This window comes from Aphelocoma coerulescens, chromosome 7 (genome assembly GCF_041296385.1).
Source record: "Aphelocoma coerulescens isolate FSJ_1873_10779 chromosome 7, UR_Acoe_1.0, whole genome shotgun sequence".
NCBI lineage: Eukaryota > Metazoa > Chordata > Aves > Passeriformes > Corvidae > Aphelocoma > Aphelocoma coerulescens.
The window spans coordinates 12,518,848-12,533,086 of record NC_091021.1 but is presented as its reverse complement, the minus strand read 5'-3'; the positions used below and the strand labels follow the sequence as shown (position 1 = coordinate 12,533,086).

The 14,239-nt window shown below is 42.5% G+C and overlaps 1 protein-coding gene across 1 annotated transcript; it reads left to right on the top strand.

Moving 5' to 3' along the window:
- Nucleotides 1-3,863: 3,863 nt before the first annotated feature.
- Nucleotides 3,864-14,002, top strand: SUMO1 (small ubiquitin like modifier 1). Its single transcript, XM_069022174.1, has 5 exons — nucleotides 3,864-3,986; nucleotides 9,021-9,095; nucleotides 10,310-10,387; nucleotides 12,239-12,310; nucleotides 13,133-14,002. Exons 1-5 carry the CDS (start codon nucleotides 3,975-3,977, stop codon nucleotides 13,199-13,201), a joined length of 306 nt encoding a protein of 101 aa, XP_068878275.1. The 5' UTR covers nucleotides 3,864-3,974; the 3' UTR covers nucleotides 13,202-14,002.
- The last annotated feature ends 237 nt before the right edge of the window (nucleotides 14,003-14,239 follow it).

Genomic DNA, 14,239 nt, shown 5'->3' with positions numbered 1-14,239 from the left:
TGTTCCTGTGGCACCTCACCCGAGCTGCCCCCGCTTCCCAGGGAGCGGGTCTATTCCCCGGCACGCGGGTGGCCGTACTGGAGGCTTTTGTTTGCCGAGCGGATCCCGAAGCAGGTGTGAGCGAGTGGCCACCTCGGCGACCTTCGAGCCGGACCGCCTGCGGTGTCGGGGCTCAGCCGGCGCTCCTGGCCCTCCGCACCCGGCGGGGTGCGTTCTCTCCCCGCTCCGCTCTCGCTTCCACGGCCTGACCCGCAGTTCCTCGCACGGAAAACAGTTCCTTTACGTAAAAAAAATTTTGACAGAGTGCAGTTTCGTGTGTTTAAAAGCTTGGCTTCTCCAACAGACAAGCACCAAATTATATTCATACACAACACGCGTTTTAAACGCCGCTTGCTTCCCCGCGCTGCTATGGCTCAGCCGGGCCGCGGGCAGCTCTGTCCCGGGGCCGGCGGAGCCGCCATTCGCGCCGCCTCCTGCCCGGTGCCTCGGCACAGCGCGGTGCCGCTGCCCTGCTCTGCACCGCGGCCCTGCTCTGCACCGCGGCCCTGCCCTGCACCGCTGCCCTGCTCTGCACCGCTGCCCTGCTCTGCACCGCTGCCCTGCCCTGCACCGCTGCCCTGCCCTGCACCGCTGCCCTGCTCTGCACCGCGGCCCTGCTCTGCACCGCTGCCCTGCACTGCGGCCCTGCCCTGCACCGCTGCCCTGCACCGCTGCCCTGCACCGCTGCCCTGCACCGCTGCCCTGCACCGCTGCCCTGCCCTGCACCGCGGCCCGGCTGAGCCACCGAGCAGCCGCGTGCCGGGGGGAGGCGGGCGGAAAGCGCCGGTCCTTGCCCTTAGACATTCCCACTTAATTCACAGCGAGGGTTATCTGTACAGAAAACAGGCAGAGATTTTCCTGCCCGCAGGAAGAGAGACTCCAAGAAATGCCTGGGTTTGATTTATATCAGGCATTCGTTGCTGCATTTTATGCAATCATCTGTATGAGTCAGCACGCCTTTGTTTCCTCTATGCAAGGAGTGTGCTGGAAAGCCAATAGTCAGAGAAATCTGTGAACTTGCATAATTCTGAAGATTTTTTTTTCAAAGAAAAGACTTTGGTGCTTTACATAACATAACCAATTTTTTTTTTTTTCTTGTAAGTCCCAGTAATATTGCCAAAGAAATTAGCTTCCAGGAGGCACAGAATTTCCAGGTTCCATCAAGTTTTAAAATACTGGTTCTGGCCCTGCTGGCTAGTGCAGTACTATTATGTAAGAGCTACTGTTACTTAGTTGGTTGCCCTAGAACACTGCATTCATCCTGTTTGCTAGCACTAACTCCTCTCAGGCAAGCAAATTGGCATTATGAGATTACAGACTGGTCTTAGGTTAAAGTCTGCTTTTTTAAGAAAGCTGGTTTTGATGGACTGAAGAAGCTTTGCACAGACTATATATGTGGGCCAATAGCTTTGAGAAAACCTCTAACAGCTATTGGCTCCTAAACTATACAGCAGCTTTGGAGAAATTAGTTAGAATCAAATTGAAGGAACAGAGGTGAACTTTATTGACTTCAGGTGACTGAGATTAAGTGCATATAGGGAAATAAGAGACATTATAAAACACCTGAGAATTGAGTGAGGTTATCAGGGCAAGTAGCCTTGACAGTGTATGCAAGTGCAAGGCTGACTTTGGGTTTTATGGGAAGAAGCTTGTGTAAGTATATATGGTATTTTTAAAACAGCTTTTGTTGTTTTCTCTTTAAGTGCACTCTGTGTTGAATTTGAGCTGTCAAAAAATGAAAGTGGGAGCTTTGCTGCTGTATATCACCAGTTTTCACAGGCTCAGCAGCAATTAACTTTGCAGATCCTGTACAAATCTAGCTTCTGTCTTGAAGAGCTAATGTATCCCCAACTGAAGGAGTAAGAAGGGAGTTAAGAAAGGTAGTGTTTCTTTTAGTTAGTGTGCATGGTGATGAGCACGTTCTAACATTATAGCTTTATGGCTATGTATGTTGATAAGTAACTGCATTCTGACTCATGTAAGTGTTAGCTTTTATTATGGAATTACATGGAAAATTGGGTTTGTGCCAGAGTCTGAGACTTTGGCCTTATCACTATAAGGCTCTGTTTTAAAAACCCCTTTAATTTATAAAAAGCAGTAATGGTCAGGATAGAGTATTTGTCATTTTCCATTCTGTTAGTATTGTGTGTTGCTGTGGAGCTTTTGCATGGCTTATTTTGGTGCTTTGTGTGTGTTATTAAGCTCATAATGAGCTCTTACTGTGAGCTTGGCACAGCATGAACATATTTGGCTTTTCTGCCTGCTAGGCCTTGCCTAAGAAAGATCATCTTCATTCTATAGCTCTGTATATCATTTGTTTTGGTTCTCTTTATTTATTTTTTTCCCTCCCTTGTCAATTCTGGATTGTTTTAACAGTTGTAATTAAAACTAATTCCCATGAGGCTAGATACTGATTGTTCCACTGGCTAGTCAAAGTGCACGTCTTGGTGTAGCTGCATTTGTAACTCGCCATTCAGTGAAATGCAGCAATGCAGGCACAGAGTGCAGCCGCTTTGGTGTTTGGTGTTATTACAAGGGAACATGGCACAAAGAGCATTGAGCTGCTTGTGTTAATGAATGCCCTCTGCCCAGAGCTAATGGATGTGCTCTGCCCTTTCCCAAAGGTAGCTGGTAAAGTTAAAGCTCTGTCTAGTAGTATGAGGATAATAATCTTCTGTTTCAGTGGAGCTAATTTCTGTTGATTCATTGTTTTTACATTCATGTTGTTTTATGGTTCTCATGTGTGGGGTTTTTTTTCTACTTGCTGGCCACTTAGAGCTAGGAATATGCTTATGCCAGCGGTGATGCCATGCAGGAGTTGCCTGAGTTGTTGTAGAGGGGATGTTAGTACTCCATGCTATAGTCCAAACAGCTTGCAGCCTAAATGTAATCTGTTTAGGTAGGTGTTGCTTCCTGTGCAGACCTCTGAATAGCCATGCTGTGCCAGTGTAAAGCAGGGCACCTCTTCTGTGCTAACATGATGCATAACTGCAAATTTGTTCCCATGCAACTGCCTGGGTGCAGATTTGCTTACTATATGTGGATCCTATTGCTTGCATGGTTGTGATGACTTAAAAAAAAAAGCAAACTGTGCCTAAATAGAAAAGCGAATTTTGTTGTGAAATATTATCTTAGTAAAAAACCTTAGCAAGAGATTAGAGGAAGGCAAAATGACAGTGACTTTTGCTCCAATATCTGCTGTTGTGGGAAGGGTTATGCAGCTTCACTGAATTGTTATGGTTGGAAGGGACCTTTGGAGACCATCGAGGCCAACCCCCTGCCACAGCAGAGTCACCTGGAGCAGGTGACACAGGAATGCGTTCAGGCGGGGTTTGAATGTCTCTGGACAGGGAGACTCCATGACCCCCTGGGCAGCCTGTTCCAGTGCTCTGCCACCCTCAACGTAAAGCAGTTCTTTCTCATGCTGAGGTGGAACTTATTATGTTGTAGTTTGTAGCCATTACTCTTCATCCTGTCACTGAGCACCACTGAGAAATGTCTGGCACCATCCTCTTGGCAGCCGCCTGAGATATTTATATGCATTGCTGAGATCCCCTCTCAGTCTTCTCCAGACTGAACAGGCCCAGCTCCCGCAGTCTCTCCTCAGTAAGAGAGATGCTCCAGGCCCTTAATCGTCTTTGTGGCCTCCGCTGGACTCGCCCCAGCTGCTGCGGTCGCCACGGTGCTCTTAACGTTCGGCGCTTCTTTCAGCGGCGACTCCTCCTCTCTGCCACGGCCCTGTTGGGACGCGGTACCGCGGCAGCCCCGTGCCCAGGACCGGGAGCGGCCGCGGGCGGAGCCCCGGCGGGAAGTGAGCTCAGGCGCACAGGAAATCCCGCCCGTGCCGCGGCCCTGTGTTTGCGCTGCGGGCAGAGAAAGGAGCGGAGCGCCTGCAGCGGCCCAGCCGAGCCTGCCGCACGACACGGGGCCGAGCCATGTCTGACCAGGTACGGGCAGCTGTCCTGGCCGCGGGGGGACGGTACGGCGGGCGCGGCGGCCCCGGGGGCGCGGGAGGAGCTGCCTGCGCCCCCCCGCCCGCACTCTCCGCGGCCGCGGGGCAGCCCCGGCCCGGGGCGAGTGGAGTCGCGGCCACCCGGAGGGCGCCGGGGGGAATGTTCCCCTAGGGTTGTGTGTGTGTGTGGATGCCGATCTTCGATCTCGGCCGAATTTGGGCCCCTCTCCCCCTGCATTTTAATTCGCCTTTCCTCTTCCCTCGGGGTGTTTCGCGAGGAGCGCGGGCGGGCTCCAGGCAGGGATACTCGGGGGCCGGGGCGGCGTCTGGACAGAGCGGGATCGCCGCCGGGGTAGCCCCAGCCCTGGAAACCCGGGAGTACAGCGAGGGGTGAGCCGTGTTGTACAACAGTTGTTTCCTTTCGTTTTCCATTTTCCGGGTGTGTGGTAGGATGCTCTTTCTCCGGAGCGGGCTTTGTGCGGGTTAGGCTAGGCTTGCCAGGTCCTCTGTTCGTCCTAGGAATGCGAAAGCTTGGTTTTCTCCTCCTCTTTTTCTCAGCTGAGCGTTGCTTGCCTGTATTAAACACCCCGTCCTTTATCTGTCCTGCCTTCGCTCCTTGTAATATTCTCGTTATGCCCCTGTCATTTCTGTCTTCTGAGCCGGGGACTTAAATAGTTTCTTGTACCGCAAGTTCCTGGGTTGCTCGGCCTGGCATGTATACAGTGCTTTGCTTACAACTATTGCTTTAGGCTATGTGACCTGCTGGTGGAAAGTTAAAACAGCGTTCCGGTTTTAATTTGTATTCTGTTTTGCTTTATTTTTTATATTGTCGTCACAGGGCACTGTTTCCTAACTTCGGTTTTTCCACAGTGTAACCATCATGATAATGTCAGTACCTACAAATGTTTCTTGTAGTGCTGTGACGTCAAGAATAGTACTAGTGCCAGCCAGGAAATTAAAAGTCCCCAGAGACAAGGCTAAGCTTAGTGCATACCGTGTGTGCTTTGGGGAGTAGCCTTGGTGCAGTATGAGCGGTGAAAAGAAGCCAGCGCTGTGTGCGCTGGTGGTCTTCCTCCCCGCCCCCGACTTTCCAGCACAATGCAGCTGACGATGGTGCTGCTGCCTGTCTGTGCCTGTGCCTGGGAGAGGGGCAGCTGGGAGCACAGCGATTGCTGGCTCCCAGTAGGACACGTTGCCCCTGTAGTAAAATACGTTAAAGTGACTGCGTTTAAAAAAATCCACCAACAAATTCTGAGCTAGATTTTATAGACAGATGTTCACGTGACCTGCTCTGTAGTTGTCTGCATATGTGATCCAAGGCATGTTTTAACAAATAGCAGCTTTCATTAGGTAAATCCTTCTCCAGGCAAGTTCTGCTAAAACACATACATATTTTGTCTTTGGGACTGCTTGAAGTTTGTAAAATTCCATGTATGCGATAACCTGTTGCGGCTATATATCTTAAAGGTCTGCGAATAAGGACCCTGCTGTTTATTTTATTAGATAAGCAAAATATTGTTAGATGTTGTGTCATTCTCTTCTGGGGAGACTGTGCAACAAGAGCTAAACAGATGTTTAAGTAAAAGGATAATGTAGCATTTTGCAGGACTATAAATCTCATTCCTCTGTTTATCAATCCTACAGGAATAACTGATTTATCTAAAATTGTGAATTGCTTACAGTTCTTTTTGGCTCTGGAATTAAGTTAAGAGGGGGTCATTTGTCACCAGTTATGACTGTTTTGACTTGACTTTACAGTAAAAGAAGTGTACTGGGCTCTGTTACTTTATTTTCAGTGGGAAATTGACTTTTATGATAAGTAAAAATGCTTGAAAGAAGGGCAGGCTTCAAAAAAACACATGGCTGCCTAGTGGATCTAAGCAAAACCAAAACAAAACACAAATTGTTTTCCCCTCCCCTCAAGTGCGTTATGCTGGTTTTGCTTTATTTGAATCTAAATGTTATCTGTTCATGTACTGCTAATAAAGAAAGTTTGTATGCATTTTTCCACTCCTATAAAAAAATGTAAGCATTTATTTGCTTTGTTAGGAAGTATATTGTACTTCTATTTCTCTAGTAATTTTGGTTTTGTTGATTTTTCTTTAAAATGCTGAGTATAGGGTTTGTTTTTTTAAGGTTGGACATTGAAGTTTGAGCACTTCTGAAAATTGGAGGAGGAAACTTGTGATATGTTGCCTCACAATGTTTGGTTTGTGTGTGTTTTGTTTTCGCTAGTTGCAATAGCAATACCAGTGTGTTTCATCCAAGAAACTTTGTGTGCTTTTTAGGGTCGTTATATAAGTGTGAGACAGTGCTAGGAGCCTTATTTTGTGCTCTTTAGGAAAACTGCAATGAAGCCTTTAAAACCCTAGGCATCTAATGAAAGTTAGAAATTGGAATGTTGTGGTATTTCTGGTCTCTTTGTATGGTGGTTTTTTTCATGTCCTGTTTCATGAGATGCCCTAAGCACCCATTCTTTTCACAGGGCAAGAAGTGTGGAGGCTTGCTTGGAAATTGCTGATCGAGGATTTTGTTAATGAATGCTTGTAGTTTTATAACCTTGCAATCTCCTTCCTTTCTTTATTCTTAAATGTTTTTGTGATGCCTTTACCATGTGGCATTGAATGGCAATATAGTTCACTGACAAACTGCAGAGAGCATTTTCAGACTTGCTGGGTCTTGTATCCTGATGTAAAATATTTTGCTCCTATTTTAAGCTTTGGTTATTGGCACTGTCAACATTTGATTTGATATTTCTTTTTTCCTGAAGCTACAGCTTTCTTTCCTTTTATTTTGTGAGAGAGAGGTTGCAGGGCTTTAAATGAGCATCTTTATGATTTGGAGACTTGAATTGCCTCTGCTTATTCAACTGTTTGCTGCTTTCCCTATTTGTTTTTAATACTAGAGCCCTCTTTCCTTGAGGGTAGGAATCAAACATGAATCATAGTTTTATCACTCATATTGGCCAGAGGCACTGTCATAGTAGCAATGATAATTAGTAATAGCTTGTATGGGATGATTCGGTTTGGAAACCTGAGTAGGCAGATCTGTTACAATGCACAGAACTATAACTACCACAAATACCTCTACTGCTGGGATAATAAGCTGTCATGCAATTTGTAAAGTAAATTTAGACAGTGACTGACCTGAAATGTCATGTAAAGGGACAGTGTTCTTACAAATTCTTTCAGTAGTAGTGAAACAGGAGCTAGTTTTAAAGTTACAGACTTCAGATCAGTAGAATCTTGTTCTCATTTCTAGAGGTCAGTAGTCCTTCATAAAGACATGAAAAGTGCTGTTTGAGCAAGTTATCAGAACAAGTTGCAGGTTCTTGTTTTTCTTTCTTTCTAGTCAGGAGTGAATACCAGTGTATTTCTGTTCCTCCAAGTAGTCCCAGGAGCTTAGAGTCCAAATATGTTAGGGAAAACTTTGGTGCACAACACAGGTGATCTGACTGTGTTACCTGTGAAAACTCCTTTCATGCTTCTAAAGTGACTTGCTTGAAGGCTGGTGTGTGTGTCAGGCTTCTTGAAAGCTTGGGTTCAGTTTCTGGATTTGAGCTTGAAGGGTGATGAATCAGTCCCAGCAGTTTAGGTTGTGCCCGGATGGGTATTAAAAAAAAAAGGTATTCAAACCAGGTGGAGTCTCTGGCTCATACTTCTTTCCATTGTAGAAACTGCACTGATCTGGGTTGAGGCAGTGAGTCAAACTGACAGAAAGAACACTTCCTCTCTTTCTTTACTCCAGATTGAGACTGGTAAAGATGGCAAAGGTGTTTGCAGACTTGCTCTGTGCCCTTCCCTGAACTTTTAATGTTCAAAGAAGTTGTGTGTGCTTAACCTCTTTAAGGAGGAGAGAAAAAGCTTCAAAAGGTTTTAATCTGGAGATAGATACCTATATGGATGGACTTAATAGAGAAGGCTACTATGTGTTTTTGGCACTTGATCCTGAATTTCAAGTCCAACCATACAAAGGATATTTCTGTACACTCAGCAAAAAGTCCCTTTAGGGGTGGGAGAAAGCCTATGGTAGGCACCTGTACATATTTTGTTTATTTTGTCTACAACATTAAGCAGTAAAATATAAAAGGAGGATTCGAAACACGATCAGCAGGGTATCTGTGTTTATGACTACTTGGGAACAATTCTTCATTGAGCACCATCTAGGCCTGATGTCTGTGTAAAATCCCTTTCTGCTTCAACAGAACTTAACTAAAGGCCTGATCCAGGATATGTAGTGACAGGCAAGGAACGGGGTTAATAGTACCTGATTTCTCACCTGTTTCATCTATCAACCAGTAACATGAAAACTCTGATGTCCTTAATTAATGTCTTAGAGTGTATAACACTTAAACCCTTTTGATGAGCTTTAGTGCTCAAGTTGTTGAATCAAACTTGTCTGTACAGTTAATTCTTATCCTGGAAAGATATCAAAACACCATAGTGCTTGGAACTGCACCTTTTAAAACTTTAAAGTATTGTGGTCTTAAAACAAATGTGTTAGAAGGAAGCTTTTTGTTGTCATAGAAAAGAAGGTAGCTGACCAGCCTTTTGAAAATAAGGACTGCCTTTGATGCAATGGGTTGAAAAATGTTTGCATGGTTCACTCTCCCTAAGTTTATAGGGTGTCACAAGTGCTTTCTGTTTACTCTCCTCACAATTCTTTTTTCTGTCAAGTATCTGAGCCTCTTAGTACACTTCTTGTGGGGTTTTTTTTGCAGTTTGTTTGTTGTCTAGGAGTTAGAGGTATAAAATCATGCATCTTATATTTGTATGTCATCTATTTCCAAATGATTCTTCTCTCATCTCTTATGTTCTTTATGGTGTCTCTTCTCATTAATTAAACTTCTGACAAGTAGAAAGACAACCTTTCATAATACTGTTATTTTTGTGCAAACATGGAGAAAGAAAGAAATAAGACAACCTGAGTAGTCTGATTTCATGCAATAAAGAGGATGACAGCTGCCATGTTGTCCAGTGAAAATAATGAAGTGTTGAACTGATCAGGTTGTTTTACATTTTTCTTGCAGGAAGCAAAGCCTTCAGCTGAGGACTTAGGAGATAAGAAAGAAGGGGAGTACATTAAACTCAAAGTCATTGGGCAGGTGAGTTTTTTACATAACTGCTTGTTGACATTTGATGGAGGTGTGACTTTTTGTATGGTAGAAATGACCAAATGAAAATTGATACTTTCAGTTCTTCAGTGTGGATCCTCCCCTGCCATAAACTACTTCCAGATGTCAGTAACGTGTGTTAGTATACTCTGGTGTGCTTTTTTTGAAGCACTGAGGGATTAATTTATCCAAGGGTTTGAATGAAATAAGTGGCAAACTTGATAAATTCAGGTCTTCAAAGTTTGTGTAGCACCCTAGGCATGAGGTCAGCTGTCTTTTCAGGGATAGGAAAAGGATTCTGTTGGCTGCCTTGTTGGTAGATGTAGCAACCACATGAATGGTGGATTAGAAGTCTGTATTCTGGCTGTGTTGGAATGTGAATGTTGAGAATGTTGGAATCTTCTGTGCAAAGAACCCCTAGCTCAGATGACTTAACTAGGATTGTTTGTTGGAATAGTATTGTTTGCTGCAGTTGGGTGGAGACAGATGACCTTAAAGTAGGACTAACAGAAACTACCTTACCTCTTGCTGGCCTCATCAGCAATTATGAGAACACATTGAAAAGCTGAAAGTGGCCCACATGGCTTTTGCACAGAACCCCTTGCAATCTGTTTATCTATAGCCATTTTGACAGTTGCAGCTACTTGTATCTTATGGCTGGTGGAAAGGACTACGGAATAACGAGGCCTGAGATTTCTCCTTACATTAGTCTTGCATTGCCAAGTCTGCATGTATCCTAACTTCTAGATAATTACTCTAATTGAATAAGGTTTCATATATATTTTGAAGTACAAGCTTTAACTTGTCTCTTTAGGAGTCTCAGAGCAGAAATCCCCTGCATATGTATGTTTGTATTTCATAAGTATATCATCTGGTTAAAAATGGAAGCACAGACTGAACCATGTATGGGTTTTAGTAATTTTAAATCCAAAACCTCCATGTTGAGCCTAAGGCTATACTATGCCATCTGTTTTTTTAAAAAGAGCTTCCTGTGGAAGTGCATAGTGAATTTAGTGACTGACAAATCACCGTGGAGTATGATGCACCAAGGTATGCATGGTGATAGTTAAATCACATTCATGTTTCACGTAAGTTCATGTAACATTCAAGTTCTACCTAAGTTTTTTCTTAACGAAACACTTAAAAATAACATAAAGTTAGCAGTTACTACAAGGAGAGTAAATTTTTTTCTTTTCTATCCTTAGGACAGCAGTGAAATTCACTTCAAGGTGAAAATGACTACACACCTCAAGAAACTCAAAGAATCGTACTGTCAAAGACAGGTTTGTGAAACAATGACATTCATAAAAAAAATAAAAATCCAAACCACTTTTCTCACTGCTCCTTTCAAATACAGACTTTTGAGGTATCTGATGGTACAAATATAATGCATCTCCTCATTTTTTTTGACAAGTAAAAGTGATTCCTATGTAAGACAATTGTGAAGTTTGTAGTAAGTTAAAATTACTGTTTGAAAATATGTAGTGGCTGCTCAGAAAACACAGAATTTGTTTTAAAATGCCCAGGTGTGCATTTATAGTTACTTTAAAATCCTTTGTTTCCAAGAAAAATTGGCTTGAACCTGTAGAATACTGCACCTTAGGATGAGGGTGGCCTCAGGCATTGCTACAGCCATTAATATGGTAATCAAGTAACTCTGGCTGTTATACCCTAAGTTAAAGAAATCTGCAATATTAATTGTGGATGTAGGTAAATAGTAACAGCTGTTACAGAACAAAAATATATCTTCACTTCCAGATTCTGTGGCAGATATTGTGGATTCACAGCTGCTATTTCCAGAAGCCGTGGCCTAGTTTGCCCTCAGCTTTGGGGATAGATGCCTTGTGTGGCCTTTTCTTGGATAAGTGTGTTGGAGTTCACTTCAGGAGATATAATCATAAGTAATAAAACTTTGGGGGCTTTTTTCCTCATATTTTGAGAAGTTGGACTTGTCATTGAAGTGTTCTTTTATGAAATGTGTTCTTTTTTGCTATCTTTCTGGAGTAGGAGGAAAGAATAGATCAAACACCAGATACATTTGTAGCTAAATCCAAATGACTAAATTTATAATTCCTTTTAAAAACCTGAAATTTAAAAAAAAGTCTTGAAAATAATTCATGCAGCAGTCTTACTGACTAATGAAAATATGTGTGTGGAATTTTTTCTTTAATAAATAAATAATTCGAATGAACACACCTTTATCTCCTGGGGTGAGTTCTGGAGGGTCTATGATTTCCTTCAGCAGCAGTCAATGCAGTTTCTGGTGTCAAGTAGCCTTCCTTTGGTAAAGGGACCATGAACATTTCTTCCACATTGGCCAGAGGGATTGTTGAAACAGTGTGAAGATCTGTCCTTACCTGAGAATTTTCTGCCTAGTTATTTGCAAGCAGTATTTGAGAGCTAATTGATGTACAAACTGTGTGATATTTCACATGAGTTTGTTTTGCTCGTAACTTGAAAGAAAGGAAAAGGTGAGGTGTTTGCCTTATCTATTGATGTGAAGTATGGCATTCTGCCAGAACATGGGCACATTGTGCAACAGACATACTTTAACTCTATTTACCTTTGGGATGTTTGTTTCTCCTTGTTTGAATGCTGTTCCTTTTTCTTCCCCTCATCTCTGCTTTTGTTCCCAGTGCTGAGCATTTGCAGAATTGATAATGGTAAAGGTTGAAATTCCTTTCTATAGCCATAGAAGATTGGGAAAATAAGGGTAGGAGTTCATGTAGTAAGCATCATGCTCCTCTTGTTGTCTTAGGATCCTTAAATAAGGCTGATAATGCAGTTCAGAAAAGTACATATGTAATGATATCTTGAGAGAGAGGGTATAGTCAGTACTTAATTTGTAAGTAAAGACAAGTTTAAAAAGTTAAGGAAACTTCCAAGTTGTTGAGCTAGAACTCCAGTGGGACTCTGGAATAAACATGCATTTTGGAACTGTCATACTTTTTGAGTCACTTCTTTGTAGTCTTCATGAATACAACAGGATAGCTGAGCTCCCTGTGTAACAGGAAATAACACTGTTTTATGACTTTCATGTGTTGTTTTTATTTAAGATGTTTTTTCTCGTAAACCCATGCAAGATTCAGTAAGTTGTTGGTTTTTTTTTCTTACACATCTGTGTGTTTTTTTAGGGTGTTCCAATGAATTCACTCAGGTTTCTCTTCGAGGGTCAGAGAATTACTGATAATCATACCCCCAAGGAGGTGAGTTTCTTTCTAGAAATATAGTTTGGTTTCTCTAAGTAGGATCTTTTAGTTAGGCAAATAGGCAGTTTGGAAAGAGACTGATTTGACCTCCATGTGTAATGCCTCAGAAAGGAGGGTGTAGTCACTGCTTACTAGAGCGGGGAAAAACATGAAGGGAACTTTCCAGTTGTTGAGCTTGAACTTCACTATGACTTTGGAATAAATATGTATTTAGTTCACATTTAGTAGATCAAAGTGTAAACAAACAGAAAGCAGTTACTTCTGTCCAGTGACTTCCACCAATTGTTATGAAAAAGCAGGAAGAAATACTCATAATAATGACCTTCTGAAAAATCAAACTTGTTGACTGTGAAATTGAACAAATTGCTCTCTGTGAGAGAATAGTTGTAAACAGGCTTTGAGTTGCCTGCTGTAGGTGTTAAGCTGTATTGTGAGCTAGTAGTGCACTATAGTATACATAATTCATGTGGCTCTGCAGCTGGTGCATTCATTATGATGTTGCTGATGTCCTTGTTCCCCCTAAACAAGGGGTTTTGAGAAAGGTAAAACCAACAATTTCCAGGCTGATGTGTACTGCTCCACAGGTAGGTTTTTGCTATAAGGCTTTTGCTTTGACTCAAATACCTAAGTCTGAGGAAAAAGGACTAACAAGTCACAAATATTGTCTAGTGAGATGGTGACTGAAACTTTTTTCACCCCTTTGATGAATTATGATGGGATAGAGGAACAAAGCATTTTGTATAATTTGTCTAGGACCTGCTCTGATTTCATCACACCAGATTTATAACAATTATTTGCTGTTTTTCTCTGTTCTCACAGCTGGGGATGGAGGAGGAAGATGTGATTGAAGTTTATCAGGAACAGACGGGGGGTCACTCGACAGTTTAGATCCTTCTGTTTTACTTCCCCCTTAATCCTTTTTTATTTTTAAATAATAGTTCTTTTGTAATGTGGTGTTCAACACTGAAACTGGCACCCCATCTCTGGGAGTTTACTTTCAAGCGTCTGGTATTTTGAATTCTCGTGCTCATTATACACTATTGTTTCTGTTTTCATTGTGCTGAACTTCTGTGATCCAGCTGCAACCTTGCTCCCCTCTTCCCTTCTGCCCTCCCCTTTAGGAATACATGTACTCACATGCATTTGTATGTTCACTGGGTTCGTGCATTTCAGGCACGAAGGCTGTAAGATCTGCCAGGTGGGCGAGTGTTCTTAATGACTTCCATATCTGCCCTGAAGTTTTGATGTGTGACTGTCTCACTCCTGGACTATAACTTTCAGTGCGAGATGAAGTTTTTCAGAGAACTAAACTGTGGAGAAGTTGTGTATCCATAACTCAGAGCTATTTTGCTTAAATTGTGCTGATGGCCCAACGAGGAAGATTGCCGAGTTGGAAATGGAAAAGCTAGAACTGTTGTCATCTGTTCCTTGCTCCAGAGATGGCTTTGCTGAAGACGTGAAATTGAAAACCCTAATGATTTTTAAATCTTACCAGAAGAGCCCAGAAGCATTTTAACCTCATATAGCAATTAGTATGTGCAGGTATCCATGCAAGAATGTTCACAGCAGCCAACTGGTGTTACTTTGACACTCTTGTTTGTACCTTTTGGCCTGGGACGTGGGTTTTGAATGGACATTGTCTGTACCAGCTTCATTTAAAATAAACAAAAAAACCAATTTTATAAACAACTTGCATTTTCTTTTCAAATGTTTGGAAATGAGCAAAACCATAAGATGTCATAATTAGGGCATGCTTTTCCAGTGACTGTAAGTTGAAGCCAGAAAAAAATCGTGCTCTGTAAATATACCTCATAAATTTTTTTTTTCTACTTGCCCTAGTAAAATACTTGATCTGCTTGTTTTGCAGGTGACTATTAGAGACTACTAGCTGTTTCTTTTCTTGGTAGAGAATATTCACATACAGTT

What these genes read in the sequence shown, in the direction of transcription:
- SUMO1 (XM_069022174.1), top strand. An exon ending in AACTCAAAGTCATTGGGCAG is followed by an intron (nt 9,096 to 10,309) that starts GTGAGTTTTTTA and finishes TTCTATCCTTAG; the next exon opens with GACAGCAGTGAAATTCACTT. An exon ending in ATAATCATACCCCCAAGGAG is followed by an intron (nt 12,311 to 13,132) that starts GTGAGTTTCTTT and finishes CTGTTCTCACAG; the next exon opens with CTGGGGATGGAGGAGGAAGA.